Source organism: Ochotona curzoniae, unplaced genomic scaffold (genome assembly GCF_017591425.1).
Source record: "Ochotona curzoniae isolate NIBS_2020 unplaced genomic scaffold, NIBS_Ocur_1.0 scaffold_1037, whole genome shotgun sequence".
Classification (NCBI taxonomy): domain Eukaryota; kingdom Metazoa; phylum Chordata; class Mammalia; order Lagomorpha; family Ochotonidae; genus Ochotona; species Ochotona curzoniae.
Window position 1 is genome coordinate 11,025,784 of NW_024467083.1, and position 15,179 is coordinate 11,040,962.

General features: G+C 37.0%; 1 protein-coding gene across 3 annotated transcripts in view; it reads left to right on the forward strand.

Moving 5' to 3' along the window:
* Positions 1–15,179, forward strand: part of AGL (amylo-alpha-1, 6-glucosidase, 4-alpha-glucanotransferase) — a 66,323-nt gene that overhangs the window by 41,870 nt on the left and 9,274 nt on the right. For all 3 annotated transcript variants that reach the window (XM_040999177.1, XM_040999178.1, XM_040999179.1), the window contains 8 exons: positions 1,738–1,963; positions 3,642–3,753; positions 7,235–7,370; positions 8,810–8,922; positions 9,604–9,815; positions 11,764–11,861; positions 13,479–13,566; positions 13,673–13,806. In XM_040999177.1, the coding sequence (XP_040855111.1) occupies positions 1,738–1,963; positions 3,642–3,753; positions 7,235–7,370; positions 8,810–8,922; positions 9,604–9,815; positions 11,764–11,861; positions 13,479–13,566; positions 13,673–13,806 (1,119 nt within the window). The remainder of the gene's footprint in view (positions 1–1,737; positions 1,964–3,641; positions 3,754–7,234; positions 7,371–8,809; positions 8,923–9,603; positions 9,816–11,763; positions 11,862–13,478; positions 13,567–13,672; positions 13,807–15,179) is intronic.

Genomic DNA, 15,179 nt, shown 5'->3' on the forward strand with positions numbered 1-15,179 from the left:
CATGTGATCTGAAGGATGCCACTGCCTTGCCTGGCCTGTTCCACAACCCTTCTGATTCTTGTGATTGCCAGCCTTGCCCAGTCTAGCTTGCCACACAAACCCAGCCCTCACACATGCCAGTGGGTACTGCAGCCCAGACTACTGTTCCACAACAGAGCCTTGGCTCTTGCACTCCTTAGTGGGAGCTGCAAGCTAGCAAGGGTTCCCCTAAGATCTCCTACAAGCCCCCAGATCTTGCATGTGCTGGTAGGTTCTTCAACTCAGCCTGGCATGGCCCACCCACAGTCTCAGTTCTTGCTGGCAGGTATTGCAGCCTAGCTGAGCATGGCCATTACCCTGTCCTGGTTCTTGTGCATGCCAATGGGTGCTACATGCTGGCCCTGCCCAGACTGGCCCCAGGCCTTCTGATGGGTGCTACAGCCTTGCATGACCCATCCTGCCTCCAGCCCTAGCTCCCTAGTGGGAGCTGCAGCCTAGTAGGGGAGTTCTCCAAGTTCCTCTACCAGACCTGTTCCCTATCCCAAATATCACACATGTAATTATGAATTATAAATTCTCCAATTTCAGCAGTTTTTCACAGACAACATTTATTTCTTGTTTATACTCTTAAATGGGTACACAGCTTTCCACATAGTAATTCAGTGACACAGATTCCTTTCGTCTTGGTAATGTGCCATCTTCAAAAACCCAAGTCATTTTGTCAGCTAACAGGGAGGAAGAAAGATTAAAGAAACCCTGATTATGCCCATAGTGGGACACATGTAAGTTCCATTTACATTCTTGCCTGGGATACAGCCATATTGTCCCAACCAACTGTGGGTTAGGAACTATACGAAGCCCACTTGGTGCAAATAAGGCTGTTTCTCACAGGTGATCCCGCTTGCTCCCTCCACAGAGGATAAATGGATCAGGGGGCTTTTTACTCTGTTTTATGTGCAGGGCATTGTTCTCAGTGCATAAGAGATGGCTAGCACTCCAGCAGTTTATAAGTTGGGAATGCCGCTGTCCATGCTCACATTTTGTTGTACTTCAGAAAATAAAAAGCTAGGTATTAAAATGAGACATCAAATTAATGCAACTTCTGAATGACTCGGCCAAAAAGTGCTAAGGTCTATACATTTTACATTAATTTTCTAGGGTCCTATAAATGGCAAAGCTGGTATTGAAACCTCAACTTTCTTATTTGTTAATTTCAGTCTCTTTCTAGAATGCTATACCATCATAGAATCTAGATTGTTGTCTTACATTATGGAAGTAATGCAAAAGAAAACCTCTTTTCTGAGTTTTGAGACATGAGTTATATTTTTCAAGATCTGCTTCTAAACATGTGTTCTTACATGTTTGCTTTATTCTGTGTGTTTTCCTACTTGAAATAGTTACATTCATATTTAATAGTTACTTGTATTTCATAATATGATGGATTTCTGAAGTAGAATTTGGAGCTCTGAATAACCCTGAAAACCCCTATCTGATCTTCAGTGCCATGGATGAAAAAAGTTTATCAGAAAGGTTAAGGCAGATGGATTGTTACAGAATCCAGGGCTAAGATTAGGGCTTCTGACCTTTAAGTTGGTGCTTATTCTGCATAGTATGACTAGTTCTTTATTAAAATATAAAGAAATAAGAGGAGGAGAGAAAACATATCTAAAATATAATTTCCAAAAGTGACTTTCTGTTTTCGGTTTTTTTAAGTGTTTATTTTTATTTCAAATGATCCACTTAATTCTGTTGTTTTAGGAATATTATTTTAGCATTTGGTGGTACCCTGAGGCATGGTCTTATTCCTAATCTCCTCGGCGAAGGGACATGTGCCAGATACAACTGCCGGGATGCTGTGTGGTGGTGGTTACAGTGCATTCAAGATTACTGTAAAATGGTGCCAAACGGTCTAGACATCCTCAAGTGTCCAGTTTCCAGAATGTATCCTACAGATGATTCTGCTCCTTTGCCTGCTGGCACACTGGTAAGGCTCATTTCTTAAAATAAATTTTTCCTGAAAGGAACTTAGTTTCAAATATGAGATAATGAAGAGTCTGAATTTTGAGAATTATGTAAGTATCAATATTTATTTATACATGCTAGCACTCTAAGGGGCTACAGAAATAAAACTAAAGAGCTTGCAACATGATAGGAAAGATGCTGTAAACATCATTGTGGTATTTGCCAGAAGATGTAAAAAGGAAGTGTTCTATAGTCTTTTTTTTTTTTTTCACATTCATAGCACTTTATTTCACAAGACATCTGAAGGGAATGGCACTAGGGCTGGTTGGCTGGTTCAGAGTCTCCAAGACCAGTAAGATTTTCCCATCTTACTGGAAATCAGAGTTGGTTTTCCTCACTAGCTTGAGAACATTTATGGGACAGAGAAGATGTGACTGGCAGCGATGACTTTACAATGTAGCAAGTACTTCACCTAATCTGAGCCTTGCAGGGCCGGTTCCATTTCAGGAGAGAAGGGGGAAGTTGTGGGGAATATTAAAGGCAAAAGGAGTAGTGGAGCACATCTGAAGTTCAAATCTGGTGTAGGACATACTATTCAGTCCAGTGTGGCTTTTGGGGGAGTCACCTGCAGAATAGTGAGGGATTCTTGAAAGGCCAGGCTAGGTTTTTGGCTATCAATTCGAGAAGTTCAGAATTTATCTTGGGAATAATGAAGAATGGAAAAACATTTTTAGTGAAATTTTTCCTAATCAGAAATAGACAATGATGTTTTTCTGTTATAATTTGGCTGTGAATGTGAGACTGAGAGCCTGCCTCAGTACTAGTATAAGTTTGTGTCCCCAACATGATTCAATGATGAAATACTCAAAAGAAGAAAATTGCCCCCAATCTTTATGCCTATCTTCTGCTATTGGCTAGAAAATTTCAATTATATGATTCTAAGCATATTTTATTAGACTAGTGCCATCTGACCACAACTGTTTTTTACAGTTTTTGAAAAATTCCCACAGCACTATTGAAAAGCTTCATCAAACAATTACTTGCAGAATTTTCAAGATAGAGTTTGGGTATTTTTTAGAGGTTCATAAATGAAATAATAACTAAACATCTAAAGATTTTAAACATTTTGTTTCTGTTTAACATTTTCCACCTTCTTAAAATATAATTATATCTCTCCCCCATGTCAAACTGAGTATGACATTTGCGATTTATATGAGCTAAAAAAATGTTATTGACCCTTAGTTCACTATCATTTTTTTGAGTCATCAAAGATTCCCACATTTAGATGTCCTGTTTTTGTCTCACATAATTGATCCCCATTACCTATGTATATATGCAAAAGAGAAAGAACAGCAGTGCCCAGTTACACTTAAGTTGTTGGAAGACAAGCTGTATTCAGTTAGTAGCTCAACAGTTGGCTCTGATTTGAATTACACAAGTTCTGAAATTTATTGTCATGCACAAATTATTTCAGGCCACAGACATGAGTAGCTAAAAAAAAAAAAGTAAGTATTCATATATCGGCCTGTGATATTTGGCATAGTAGTTGTCTTGGGAGAAGCTGCCCCATCTGAAGCCCACCATGATCCCCATTTCTCCCTACAAAGGAAAATGGTAAATAGCTGAAATGATGGCATGTGAGGCGAAAAAAGGAAAGTGTGAATCTCTAACAAAGGTGAAACCCATTGTGTCTCAAACAGGATCAGCCATTGTTTGATGTAATACAGGAAGCTATGCAAAGACACATGCAAGGCATCCAGTTTCGGGAAAGGAATGCTGGTCCACAAATAGACCGAAACATGAAGGATGAAGGTAAAAACTCCAACTGCAGCATAAAGATACACTGACAAGGTGAAATGAAACCTTGTAATTGTTCATACATTTGGTGAATATTTTAATAGTAGCCATTCTGTTCAAGTATAGCATGCTACTATTGGCCTGTGGGCTGTAATTTCAATGACAGTATAATATTAAATGTTGTCATTCTGCTCTCCTTCATTATCTGGAAGCCACTCTGAAAACCTCAGTGGTGTTCCCCATCTGTAATTCATTTCTCAAACCTTTTGGTTTGTGAATTCTATTTTGTATATAGGTTAGTCAGGATCTTCCTAGAGTGTGAAGCATGCATTTTCCAGATGTTGTCTCCTCAAATATTCTCCCCAGATCTTTAGTTGAAAAGATGCGAGGCCCTCTGTCACTACCGGACAAAGCATACAAGTCCAGATTCTCCACTCAGTCTCAGCTGACAATATATTGGCAGAAAGGGAAGCACTGTCCCAGTCACCAGATCTCGCTGGAATTTGATACTCCCTCCTCAATCTCTGCTAAAATTCTTTTTGTCAAGGTATAACTGTGCATTACTGCCAGATTGCTCTGTGGTCTTCATCCATGGGTAAATGTTCAGACTCCCCAATTCACCTGTTCTCTGCTGGCATCACTGATGAAAAAAAAAAAAAGCAGTATATTGAGCCTTCTGCTACCTCCAGGTGGGGGACAGAGCCCAGCATTCATCTCCCCTTTTCCTGACAGTCCAGGGAGAAAGACCATTCATAGTGTTTGGCTGGACTAAGTTGAATGTTGTTATAAAGGAATCCATCTTGCTGCCAGCATTATAGTGTAACAGGAAAAGTCACTGCCTGTGACACCAATATCTCATATGGACACCAGTTGGTGTCACAGCTGCTCCACTTCCAAACTTACTCCCTGCAAGTTTTCTGGAAAAAGCAGTGTGGGACAACCCAACTCTATGGGCTCCTTCCACCCACATTGGAGACCTAGATGAAGCTCCTAGTTCCTGGTTTTGGCCTGGCTCAGCACTGGCCATTGCAGCCTTTTGAAGAATGAACAGCCAATGGAAGATCTCTCTCTCTCTCTCCATTTCTGCAGCTCTTTCAAAATAAATACATGAATCTTTTTTTTAAAAGATTTGTTTATTTTTATTAAAAAGTCAGATACACAGAGAGAAGGAGAGACAGGGAGGAAGATTTTCTGTCCAATGATTCACTCCCCAAGTGACTGCAGTGGCCAGTGCTGTGCCGATCTGGAGCCAGGAGCCCAGGAACTTTGCTCCAGTTCTCCCACGTGGGTGCAGGGTCCCAAAGATCTGGGCTGCCTTCAACTGCTTTCCCAGACCACAAGTAGGGAGCTGGATGGGAAGTGGAGCTGCCAGGATTAGAACCGGCGCCCATAATGTGATCCTGGGCGTTCAAGGCAAGGACTTCAGCCGCTAGGCCATTGCGCTGGGCCCTAAATACATGAATCTTAAAAGAAAATTATTCCCATCCTCTTGTTATAAACAGAACAAGTAATTTTTTTCTCATCTGACTTTGCAATAAAAATAAATAAGTCTTGGGGGAAAAAAAAGAGGAAAAAATGTAGATTTACAGAGGAAAGGAAACAGGAAAAAAGATCTTCCAACCACTGGTTCACTCCCCACATGGTCACAATAGCCAGAGCTGAGCTAATCCAAAGCCAGGAGCCAGGAGCTTCTTCTGGTTTCCCACATGGGTACAAGACCTCAAGGCTTTGGGCCGTCCACCACTGCATTCCCAGGTCAGAAGCAGGGGGAGCTCGATGGTAAGCAGAGCAGCCAGGACATGAAGTGGTGCCCATGCGGGATGCTAGCACATGCAAGGCAAGGATTTAGCCATTAGGCCATCACATCAGGCCCAAAGATAATCTTTTGTTATCTATATTAACTTTGTTGGTCTATCTTTTACAAATAGATCTTTACATGATCTGAAATCAACCCTTTTTCGGGTGTGTGTGTTTTCGTTTGAAGTCAACCTTTGTGTAACAATAGTAATCTATTTCTATTTTTCTATATATGGTGAACTAGTTTTCCAAAAACCATATACTAAGTTTATTCCCGTTGATTTGTGATACAATATGTGTATTAATTTTGCATACATATGAGGTATGTCTTTGGCCTTTTCCGTTATCTTATTCATCTCTCCTTACATCATTTTTAAGGTTATGGATTTGACTCATCATATTTCCAACCTCATAGCTCTACTTTTACAACTCAGTTTGAAGCATTAAGATCTTAATTTATTTTACTTCTATAAAATTTTCTGTGAATATGAACTTGATGCCTTAACCAGCATTGATTTTTTTTTCATATGGAGTCTGTAAAATAACTTGATCAGGATGTTCAACTTGATTTTGATGAATAAACTGAATTTAGCTCACTTGTAGAAAGTTAACATTTTTAATAGAACTGTTATTTTATCCAAGGGCCTGACATTTCTTTATACTCTTCTTTTATGTTATTAATTAGTCATTTACTTAAAATTCATCTGAATTCATCGAGATTTTTTGATAAAGCAATTTGTAGATTCTTTGTATTTTCATTAATTTTTTAAATTTATTTTTATCTATTTTAAAAGTAGATTCCTCTTATCAAGGGGTCTGATATCTGCTAGTTCTCTCCCAGAATGCCTGCTGGGCCAGAACAAAACCAAGTCTCTCATGTCCATGGCAGGGGCCTATTTTTTTTTTTTAATTTATTTATTTTATTTATTTGAATGGCAAACTGATGGAAAGGGAGAGTCGGTGAGAGAAAGAGATCTTCTGTCCTCTGATTTACTCCCTAAATCACTGCAACACTTTAGGCCAAAGCCATGAATCTAGAACTGTCTAGCTCTTGCATGTGGGTGGCAAGCACCCAAGCATTTGGCCATCTTTTACTGCTTTCCTAGGTGCATTAGCAGAAAGCTACATTAGAAGCAGAGCAACCAGGACTCAAGCCAGCACTCTAATATGGATTGCCAGCATTGCAGGTGGCAGCTTAAGCTACTGTAACAACACCAAAGGTTTTAATGTTTCTTTGTATTCTCTTCACAGCTTTCTTATTTATTTTGAAAATAAATAAACCAAATCAGATGCATCTAAACTTCGTCTTGCTCTCTTGTTCCTGGAATCATGGTTTACTGCTCCCGAGCATGTTTTTAAACTTTATGTGTTTATGTGTGTTTGAGTATGTACAAATTACATATAATATGATTATTCAGTATACTGTATGGCATGATGAATGTATACTATGTAACTATTTTGTTTTTAAATTCTACACAAATAAGTTAGATATGCTACATGGACATCTATAACTGTATTAGCATTATTTGTGTTTAAACTTTCTACTTGTAGGATATTACCAAATTGATCCGGAGTGGTTGTCCTTGGTTACTGTATTCTTTTCAATATGTTGTTTCAAACAAAGCACTTATTTTTACATACCATATGTAACATATATTTCTCATAATTGATTTATAAATGTTTTATTTTGCTCTTTTAGGTTTTAATATAATTGCTGGGGTTAATGAAGAAACAGGATTTGTTTATGGAGGAAATCGCTTCAATTGTGGTACGTGGATGGATAAAATGGGAGAAAGTGACAGAGCTAGAAACACAGGAATCCCAGCCACTCCCAGGTAGTGTGGACACTGCTATATTTTACTGTTCCTCTTTAAAAACATGTATTTTGGGAATCTTACTCTATTAACCATGAACTGTTCATATTTAATCAGTTAAAATCTGCCTTTCTCACTCTCTCTCATTCATGTTGTTTTCCATTCATCCCTTCATCTCCCCGTTACACATATGTACAATCCTCATGGTGTAAGTCATCAAATAAACCTATTTGGTCTCTTTTAGAAAAGTTCTCATAGATTGACTACAAGCACCTCGAAAGAACAGTTTATGATTCATTGCCCTGTTGGTAAGGCATTCTTACACTGCTTGCAGTGTACACATTTCATTATGCCTATCTTTCATAAACATGGAAAACCACCAGTCATTCCTTTATAAATCTTTTGTAACATTTTTCTTCCTATCTCTCTTTTATCTTTTATCCCCAAATTTGTCCCTTAAGCTTTTCTCTCCATGATTTCAAAAGCTATCGGAAATAGCTTCTGATAATGTATAAAGCTGAGAAGCTATTATTTTTATTCTAAATTTTGTTTTTAATAAGAATTGTCCAAAACCCATCATTTAATAGTTGCTAACTTTGTTTGCTTTGCACATTGCTGAAAGCTATTCGTTTTGGTACATTATTAATTTTATACTTTCTTCTTACTTTCCTTAAAAAGAAGCTTTGGGTTCAGCGTGATATAGCTGGTAAAACTGGTGCCAGCAATGCCCATGTGGACACTGGCTCTTGTTCTAGCTGCCCCACTTCTGATCCAGCTGCTTCTTAACAGCCTGAGAAAAGCAGTGCTTGGCACCAGCCCCTCCCATGGGAGACCAAGGTGTAGCTCCTGACTTCTGGTTCCTGCCCTAGTCATTGTGACCACTTGAGAAATAAACCAGCTGTTGAAGGTTTCTCTCACTCTCTCTCTGTCTCATTATATGTATAAATTTTTTAAAAACCCTCTGACTTTCAAATAAGTAAATAAATCTTCAAATTAGGAAGATAAAAATGGCGAAATAGTGCAGTTTTTTTATGTAATGTGATATACATTCCTGTGAAGTGAGAATTCTTTGGTTGTTTCTTTGTATGATTTATCAAAACTGATTACTGAATACCCTTTTAAAAATCTTGATTTATTTATTTCCATTTTATTTGAAAATCAGAGGATAAAATGTATTCCATCCACTGGTTCACCCCCAAATGGAAACTAAGAACCCAGACCTCCATCTGGGCCTTCCATGTGGGTAGCAGGGACTTGTAATACCTGAGCTGGTGCCTGCTGCCTCTTTAGATACACATTAGCAGGACACTGGATCGGAAGCAGATGCTCCAGGACTCTCCGCAAGGCTGTGTGCATCTCAAGTGGCTGCCTAACTGTTGGGTCATTCATCCCTGAATGCTCTTTCCAAAGTGTGCTTACATGACTCAAACTTAAACAATGAATGTTATTTTTAATTTTAGAGATGGGTCTGCTGTGGAAATTGTGGGCCTATGTAAATCTGCAGTTCGTTGGTTGTTGGAGTTATCCAGAAAAAATATTTTCCCATATCATGAAGTCAGAGTAAAAAGACATGGTAAGTTATATATTTTATTTGCAAAGAAACTTCAGATGTATTTGTAATATTAACTTACATAATCATATTAGATTCAGTCAGTTGATATTAGAAAACCTTAAGGGTTAAGAGAAAGAGATTCATTTACTTTGAAAATAGTAACAAGCCTGATTTCTGTGGTGTTCTTACAGCAACACTGAATTGAGGTCAGAAAAGCAGCACAGTGACTTCCTTGTTGTGCTTTCCTTCTTGCTTGGTAGAAGTGTGAACAAGTTGGTAAATTCAGTTGTGAAATCTTTACTTCTCTTTTCTAGTATTGTGCTATCCAATAGAAATACAGTTTCAGCCACATTTAGAATTTTAAATTCTCTAGGTCCCACTTAAAAAAAACTTAAATAAATGAAATTTCATTATAAGATATTTTATTTAATCCAATGTGTGTAAAATATCATTCAGCATATAATCAACGTAGAATTGTTCATAAGGCATTTTATATGATTTTCAGGGGGTAACTGTATTTCAAGAGTCAGTGTCTAGCTTACAGTTACAGCATATCTCAATTCAGACCAGCTTCATTTTTAAAAAGTGTATAGTTTATTTCTTACAATACATAAAAATTAATAGATATTACTTTTTGGCTATCGTGAGACATATGAATTCCATTAAAAGTATAAAATTTCTTTGCCTTCAATCGTGTTGCAGGAAAGGTAGTAGCAGTCTCCTACGATGAGTGGAATAGGAAAATACAAGACAACTTTGAAAAACGGTTTCACGTTTCAGAAGACCCTTCAGCATCTACTGAAGAGCATCCGAATCTGGTTCACAAGCGTGGCATCTACAAAGATAGTTATGGAGCCTCGAGTCCTTGGTGCGACTACCAACTCAGGCCCAACTTTACCATAGCAATGGTTGTGGTAGGTGTTTGTAGAACTTTGAAAAAATATGGTGGAAGATCTCAGTTCTTCCTTCCCATTTGTGATGATCTTCTACCTAGTTTAATAGTGCTCCTAATTAATAATGTATTTTGTAGATTATCTCTAACCTAGAACATACACTGTCAAAAATAGAAAAATACTGATGGAGACTAGCCATGTGCTCCCCATCACTTTTCCCATATAATGGCACACATAGAAAATGATAATTTGTGCATCACACTGCAATAAACAGATTAAGCCGCTTATTGCCAGATCTTACACCAGATCTTACACCAGATCTTATTCCCTCAGTGAGGGAAAGGCCTTCCTCAACTGCCCATAAAGCTGAAGGGAATCTGTAATCCAACACACCTGTTACAACCTGTCCTGCAGCACATAGTTGGAAAGCTCTGCCCAAGTGAGGTAAAAGAAGTAGAATAAATTTACGTTTTCTTTCTTGTGTTGCTGTAATTATCTAGTCAGGAATTCTAGACCTTATTTTTTTGTTGTTGTTGTTGCCTCTACTGATCTTTTACTTACCTCCAAAAATTAAACTATTTGGGCAGTAACATAGAGAAAGATACATATTCTCCCATGTCTGCCTAGGTATTGAAAAGATTACTAGGGCCTGGCACGGTGGCGCAAGTGGTTGAGGTCCTTGCCTTGCACGCCCGGGATCCCTTATGGTCGTCGGTTCTAATCCCGGAAGCCCCGCTTCCCTTCCGGCTCCCTGCCTGTGGCCCGGGAGAGCGGTCGGCGGTCGGAGACAGCCCGAAGCTTTGGGACCCTGCACCCGCGTGGAAGACCCGGAAGAGTCTCCTGGCTTCGGATCGGCATAGTGTTGGCCATTGCGCTCACTTGGGGAGTGAATCATCGGACGGAAGATCTTCCTCTCTGTCTCTCCTCTCTGTATATCTGCCTTTCCAATAAAATATAATAAAAATAAATCTTTAAAAAAAAAGAAAGAAAAGATTACTAAGCATAGTATTCAGCACAGAAATTTAGCACAGCAGTTAAAAGATGCCCTTGGGAACACCTGCATCTACATCAGAGTGCCTGGATTCAATGCCTGGCTCCACTTTTGATTCCAACTTCCCGCTAGTGCATGCCCCAGGAGACAGCAGGTGATAGCAGCAGCTCAGTTAGTTACTTCCCACATAAAAAGCCTGGATTGTGTTCCAGGCTGCTGGCTTCACTTCAGCCTGGCCCAGCTACAGGCATTTCAGGAATGAAGAGGCAGGTGGAAGAGCTCTTTTTCTCTCTGTCACTTGCTGGCTCTCTCCCTCCCCCAACCCACCCATATTTATGAGAATAATAAAGGAATAGCTTTTTAAAAAATCTAGCTCTAATCTAACTAAAAGCAGAGAGTGGGAGTGAGCAAGAACTTAAGAAGATAGTATGCATAGTACAGAGAAAAACGTAAAGATGCATGAAGATTCATTTCAATGTCCATGCAATTTCATTTAACCATAAAAATTAATGCAGAATTTTTTAGCAACAATTCTTGCTGTCTCTTTTTCAATACTGTAAGTAAACATATTCATGCTGTTAGACTACAAGTTATTTTGTTATGAATCCAGAGGCAAAAAAAAAAAAATGGGTACCAGATATGCTTAAATGAAGCTATTGTGAATCTTCTGAAAAATGAATGTGTTGAGTTTGAGTGTGTTCTGTCTCCACTATAGCTGTGGCAGCATCCTTTCTCAAGCTGGTACAATCCCTTGAAGAGGCACAAGAAAGTGTCAGCTCTAAGAGTTCTCCTAGCTTCCAATTTACCTGATAGGATTAGATCTAGTTAGGATCATATTCTGCGGTAAAATTCTGACCCACACTGTTTTTAAAGAATTTTTATTCATTTCCAAGTTTATGAATAATTTAGGTGGGTAAAAAAAATCAATTTCTGTTATCTTAAAAATAAGTTTATATATTTGTTTTCTACATTAATTAGGCACCAGAACTTTTTACTGCAGAGAAAGCATGGAAAGCTTTGGAGGTTGCAGAAAAAAAATTGCTTGGTCCCCTTGGCATGAAAACTTTAGATCCAGAGTAAGTTGGAATATAAAGATTATTAAGAATAGTTTTATATCATGTTTAACCTAAACACATTAACATTAAACATATTTGGTTACCAGTTGATCTTTTAAATTGCATTCAAACTGAACTTTTTGAAAACACTTTATTTTCATAAACTTCAGTGTTGATGTCTTTAGCTTGCCCTCTGTTCAGTAAACAACTAAGTTTTTTAGTTGATAACACTAATATGTTATGAGTACTCATATGTTCTCTTGGCTGTTTATCTGATGATAAAATCAACGCATGATTATTGTGGACATTGGGAAGTTACAAACATGTATGTAGAAAAAAAGGTTTTTAGAACTCTCTTCCTCTGAAGATATTCGGAAATACATACCACTGCCATCTGGTTTATTGCCTGTGCACTTTATGCAAATTTGAAAAAAATAGGATCAGCATACACATTCCTATAAAAACATGTCAGAAAAAAATTCAATCTCTTACTGCATTTCTCTACCTCTGTTTTTATTCCTCAGACACTTTTGGTGTCTCCCAATTGTTCTATTCATATTTCTAAACATGCATGTATAACTTCATGAATTTTTTAAGTGTTGTTATTTACTTCTTGTGATGAAAGATGAATAATTCTAACTTATCTTCACTATCAGTCCTCTCCATCTTTCCTATCCAATTATACCACTCCTTTTACTTAAATCAATAAATAATTTTGTTTTTACTTATGTTTATACCATTTTATATTTCTCATCTTTTCCAACTTTTTTCTTGAGTTTCTAAAGACTTCTTGAATTTTTTCTTCTCTGTTCTTTTAAAGCTGGATAGACATCATCAAGTTTCTTTCTATAGGATAAATGACAGTCTCATCTTTTTATATTTTTCCTACTTTACTGTCTGCTTATTGCAGCCTTAAGATGCAAAATTTTGCCTTCTCTCTGTCCTGAAGTATATACGCTTTCAGAGACGTTCAAGAACCATTGGCGAAGACTAAATCCACAGTTAAAGTTTATTCATGTGGCCGATTCCATCTCACTGAAAAAGTTATAATTTAATTAAATAAAATGTGGATAACTGTCTTGTGTTATCTGTTGCATTAAGTTTGGCATATTTTGTTTAGTTTGACATATTTTGTTTAGTTTATAGATATGTTATAAATTCTGTATATTGGAGAAATATATTTGCCATTGCTATTTTTAATTTTAATTTTTGAATGACTTTGAAGACATTTCAAAAACAACCTTCCCAATCTATAATTAATAAAACTTTTATATTTATAAGTTCAAATTATTCCAAATATATTTTAGTTATTATACATGTACTAGAGACCTGATGAAATAGTTAACTAACCAGTACTTAGTATCAGTCTAACTACTTGAAGGCAAAAATAGCTAAATATTTTATAATATTATCCAGGATGTATTTGTCAGTTATTTCTTAATACATTATTAAAGTCCTTGAATAGAATAGGTATTAATTTACGGTTAAATAGGTGATTTACTAATGCTGAATTTATTCTATATATTGGAAAATAAAACAACTTGATTATTTTTTATCTTTGCCTTTGAAACCTCTCTAATGTTTATTACAGAATGTCTGACCTTCCTTTATTTAACTCTAATTCCGATCATTTTGCAGTGATATGGTTTACTGTGGAATTTATGACAATGCCTTAGACAATGAAAACTACAACCTTGCTAAAGGCTTCAATTATCACCAAGGACCTGTAAGAATTTTTATCTCTTCTCTGACTTTTAAATTTAATTTAAATTCTTACTTTCAAAGAATATGATATATTCACTTTTTTTCCCTTTTATAACATTTTTTTTAAGGAGTGGCTGTGGCCTGTTGGGTATTTTCTTCGTGCAAAGTTGTATTTTTCCAAATTGATGGGTCGGGAGACTCATGCAAAGACTATATTTTTGGTTAAAAATGTTCTTTCTCGACATTATGTTCATCTTGAGAGGTAAGTCATTGAAGGCATGTCATTTCTGTAACTAGCGTTAGCCATTTTATTAATAACAGCTAACGACATTTCCTGAGAATCCAATCTGTGGCTCTCCATAACTTAAGGAAATTTGAAACCTTTACTCAATAAGTTCTATGATATGATTGTCACCTCTTTGTAGTCATTTTAGGTGGGATTTTTAAAGAATTACATATATGTAGATATATAATTTTATTAATATATACACACATGTTAAATTGAGAGACACAATAATGTACATATGTATGGTATAGAATGTGATAAGTCAATCTGTGTGTATAAAATATAATGTTCAGAATACTCAAAAGCCTCTCAACTACCTGCTTTGAAATATTTAATCAATTACTGTCCACCATGCCTATGTCAACATGAGTTCTTACCCAACTGAACTCCTGTACTCATTAACCAACCTCTATCCTTCCTCCTTTCTCCAAATTTCCCAGTCTCTAGCGACTGCTGTTTTATTCTATATGTTCACAAGATGAACATATAACTTCTTATATAATGACAACATGTGATATTTGTCTTTCAGTACCTTTCACTTACCTTAATGTACTGCAGGTCTTCCATGTTGACACCGATGGCTAGATTTCATTATTTTTCTGGCTGAATAATATTCCATTGCATGTATGTACTGTATTTTCTCTATCCATAACTCCATAGATGAGTACTTATGTAGATTTTATATCTTAGCTGCTGTAGATAGTGTTACAATAAACATAATAGTGCTGGTGTCTTTTAGACATGCCAATTTCTTATCTTTGGGATATACTTGGTAGTGAGATTGCTGAATTGTATACTAGTTCTTATTACTGAGAAACTGTCTTACTGTTTTCTGTAATAGCATTCCCGCCGATAGCATCTGAGAGTTCCCCTTTCCCTACATTCTTTTTTTTTATTATTGTTATTAACATTGTATTATGTGATACAGTTTTATAGGCACTGGGGATTCCTCCCACCCCTCCCATACCCCTCCCCCCATGGTGGATTCTTCCACCTTGCTGCATAACCTCAGTTCAAGTTCAGTTGAGATTCCTTCATTGCAAGCATATACCTAGCATAAAGTCCAGCATCTTATTGTCCAGATAAGTTCAGTGGCCTCTTGGGGAGACCTTCTCTGGTCTGAAGGTAGAGCTAACTGAGTAAAGTTCCGGTCAGTTAAAGGCCCCAACAAAACCTCAGTATCAATATACAACATTACGGAATTAATTGACATAGTATTGAGTAAACAATATACTAAAAATTACTAACTTTTTTCTTTTTTTTTTTTTTGTTTTTGGTGGTAGGGGGAGGTTGTTGTCTTTGATGATAACCAAACTTACTGGGATGAAATAATATCTTGATCTTATTTT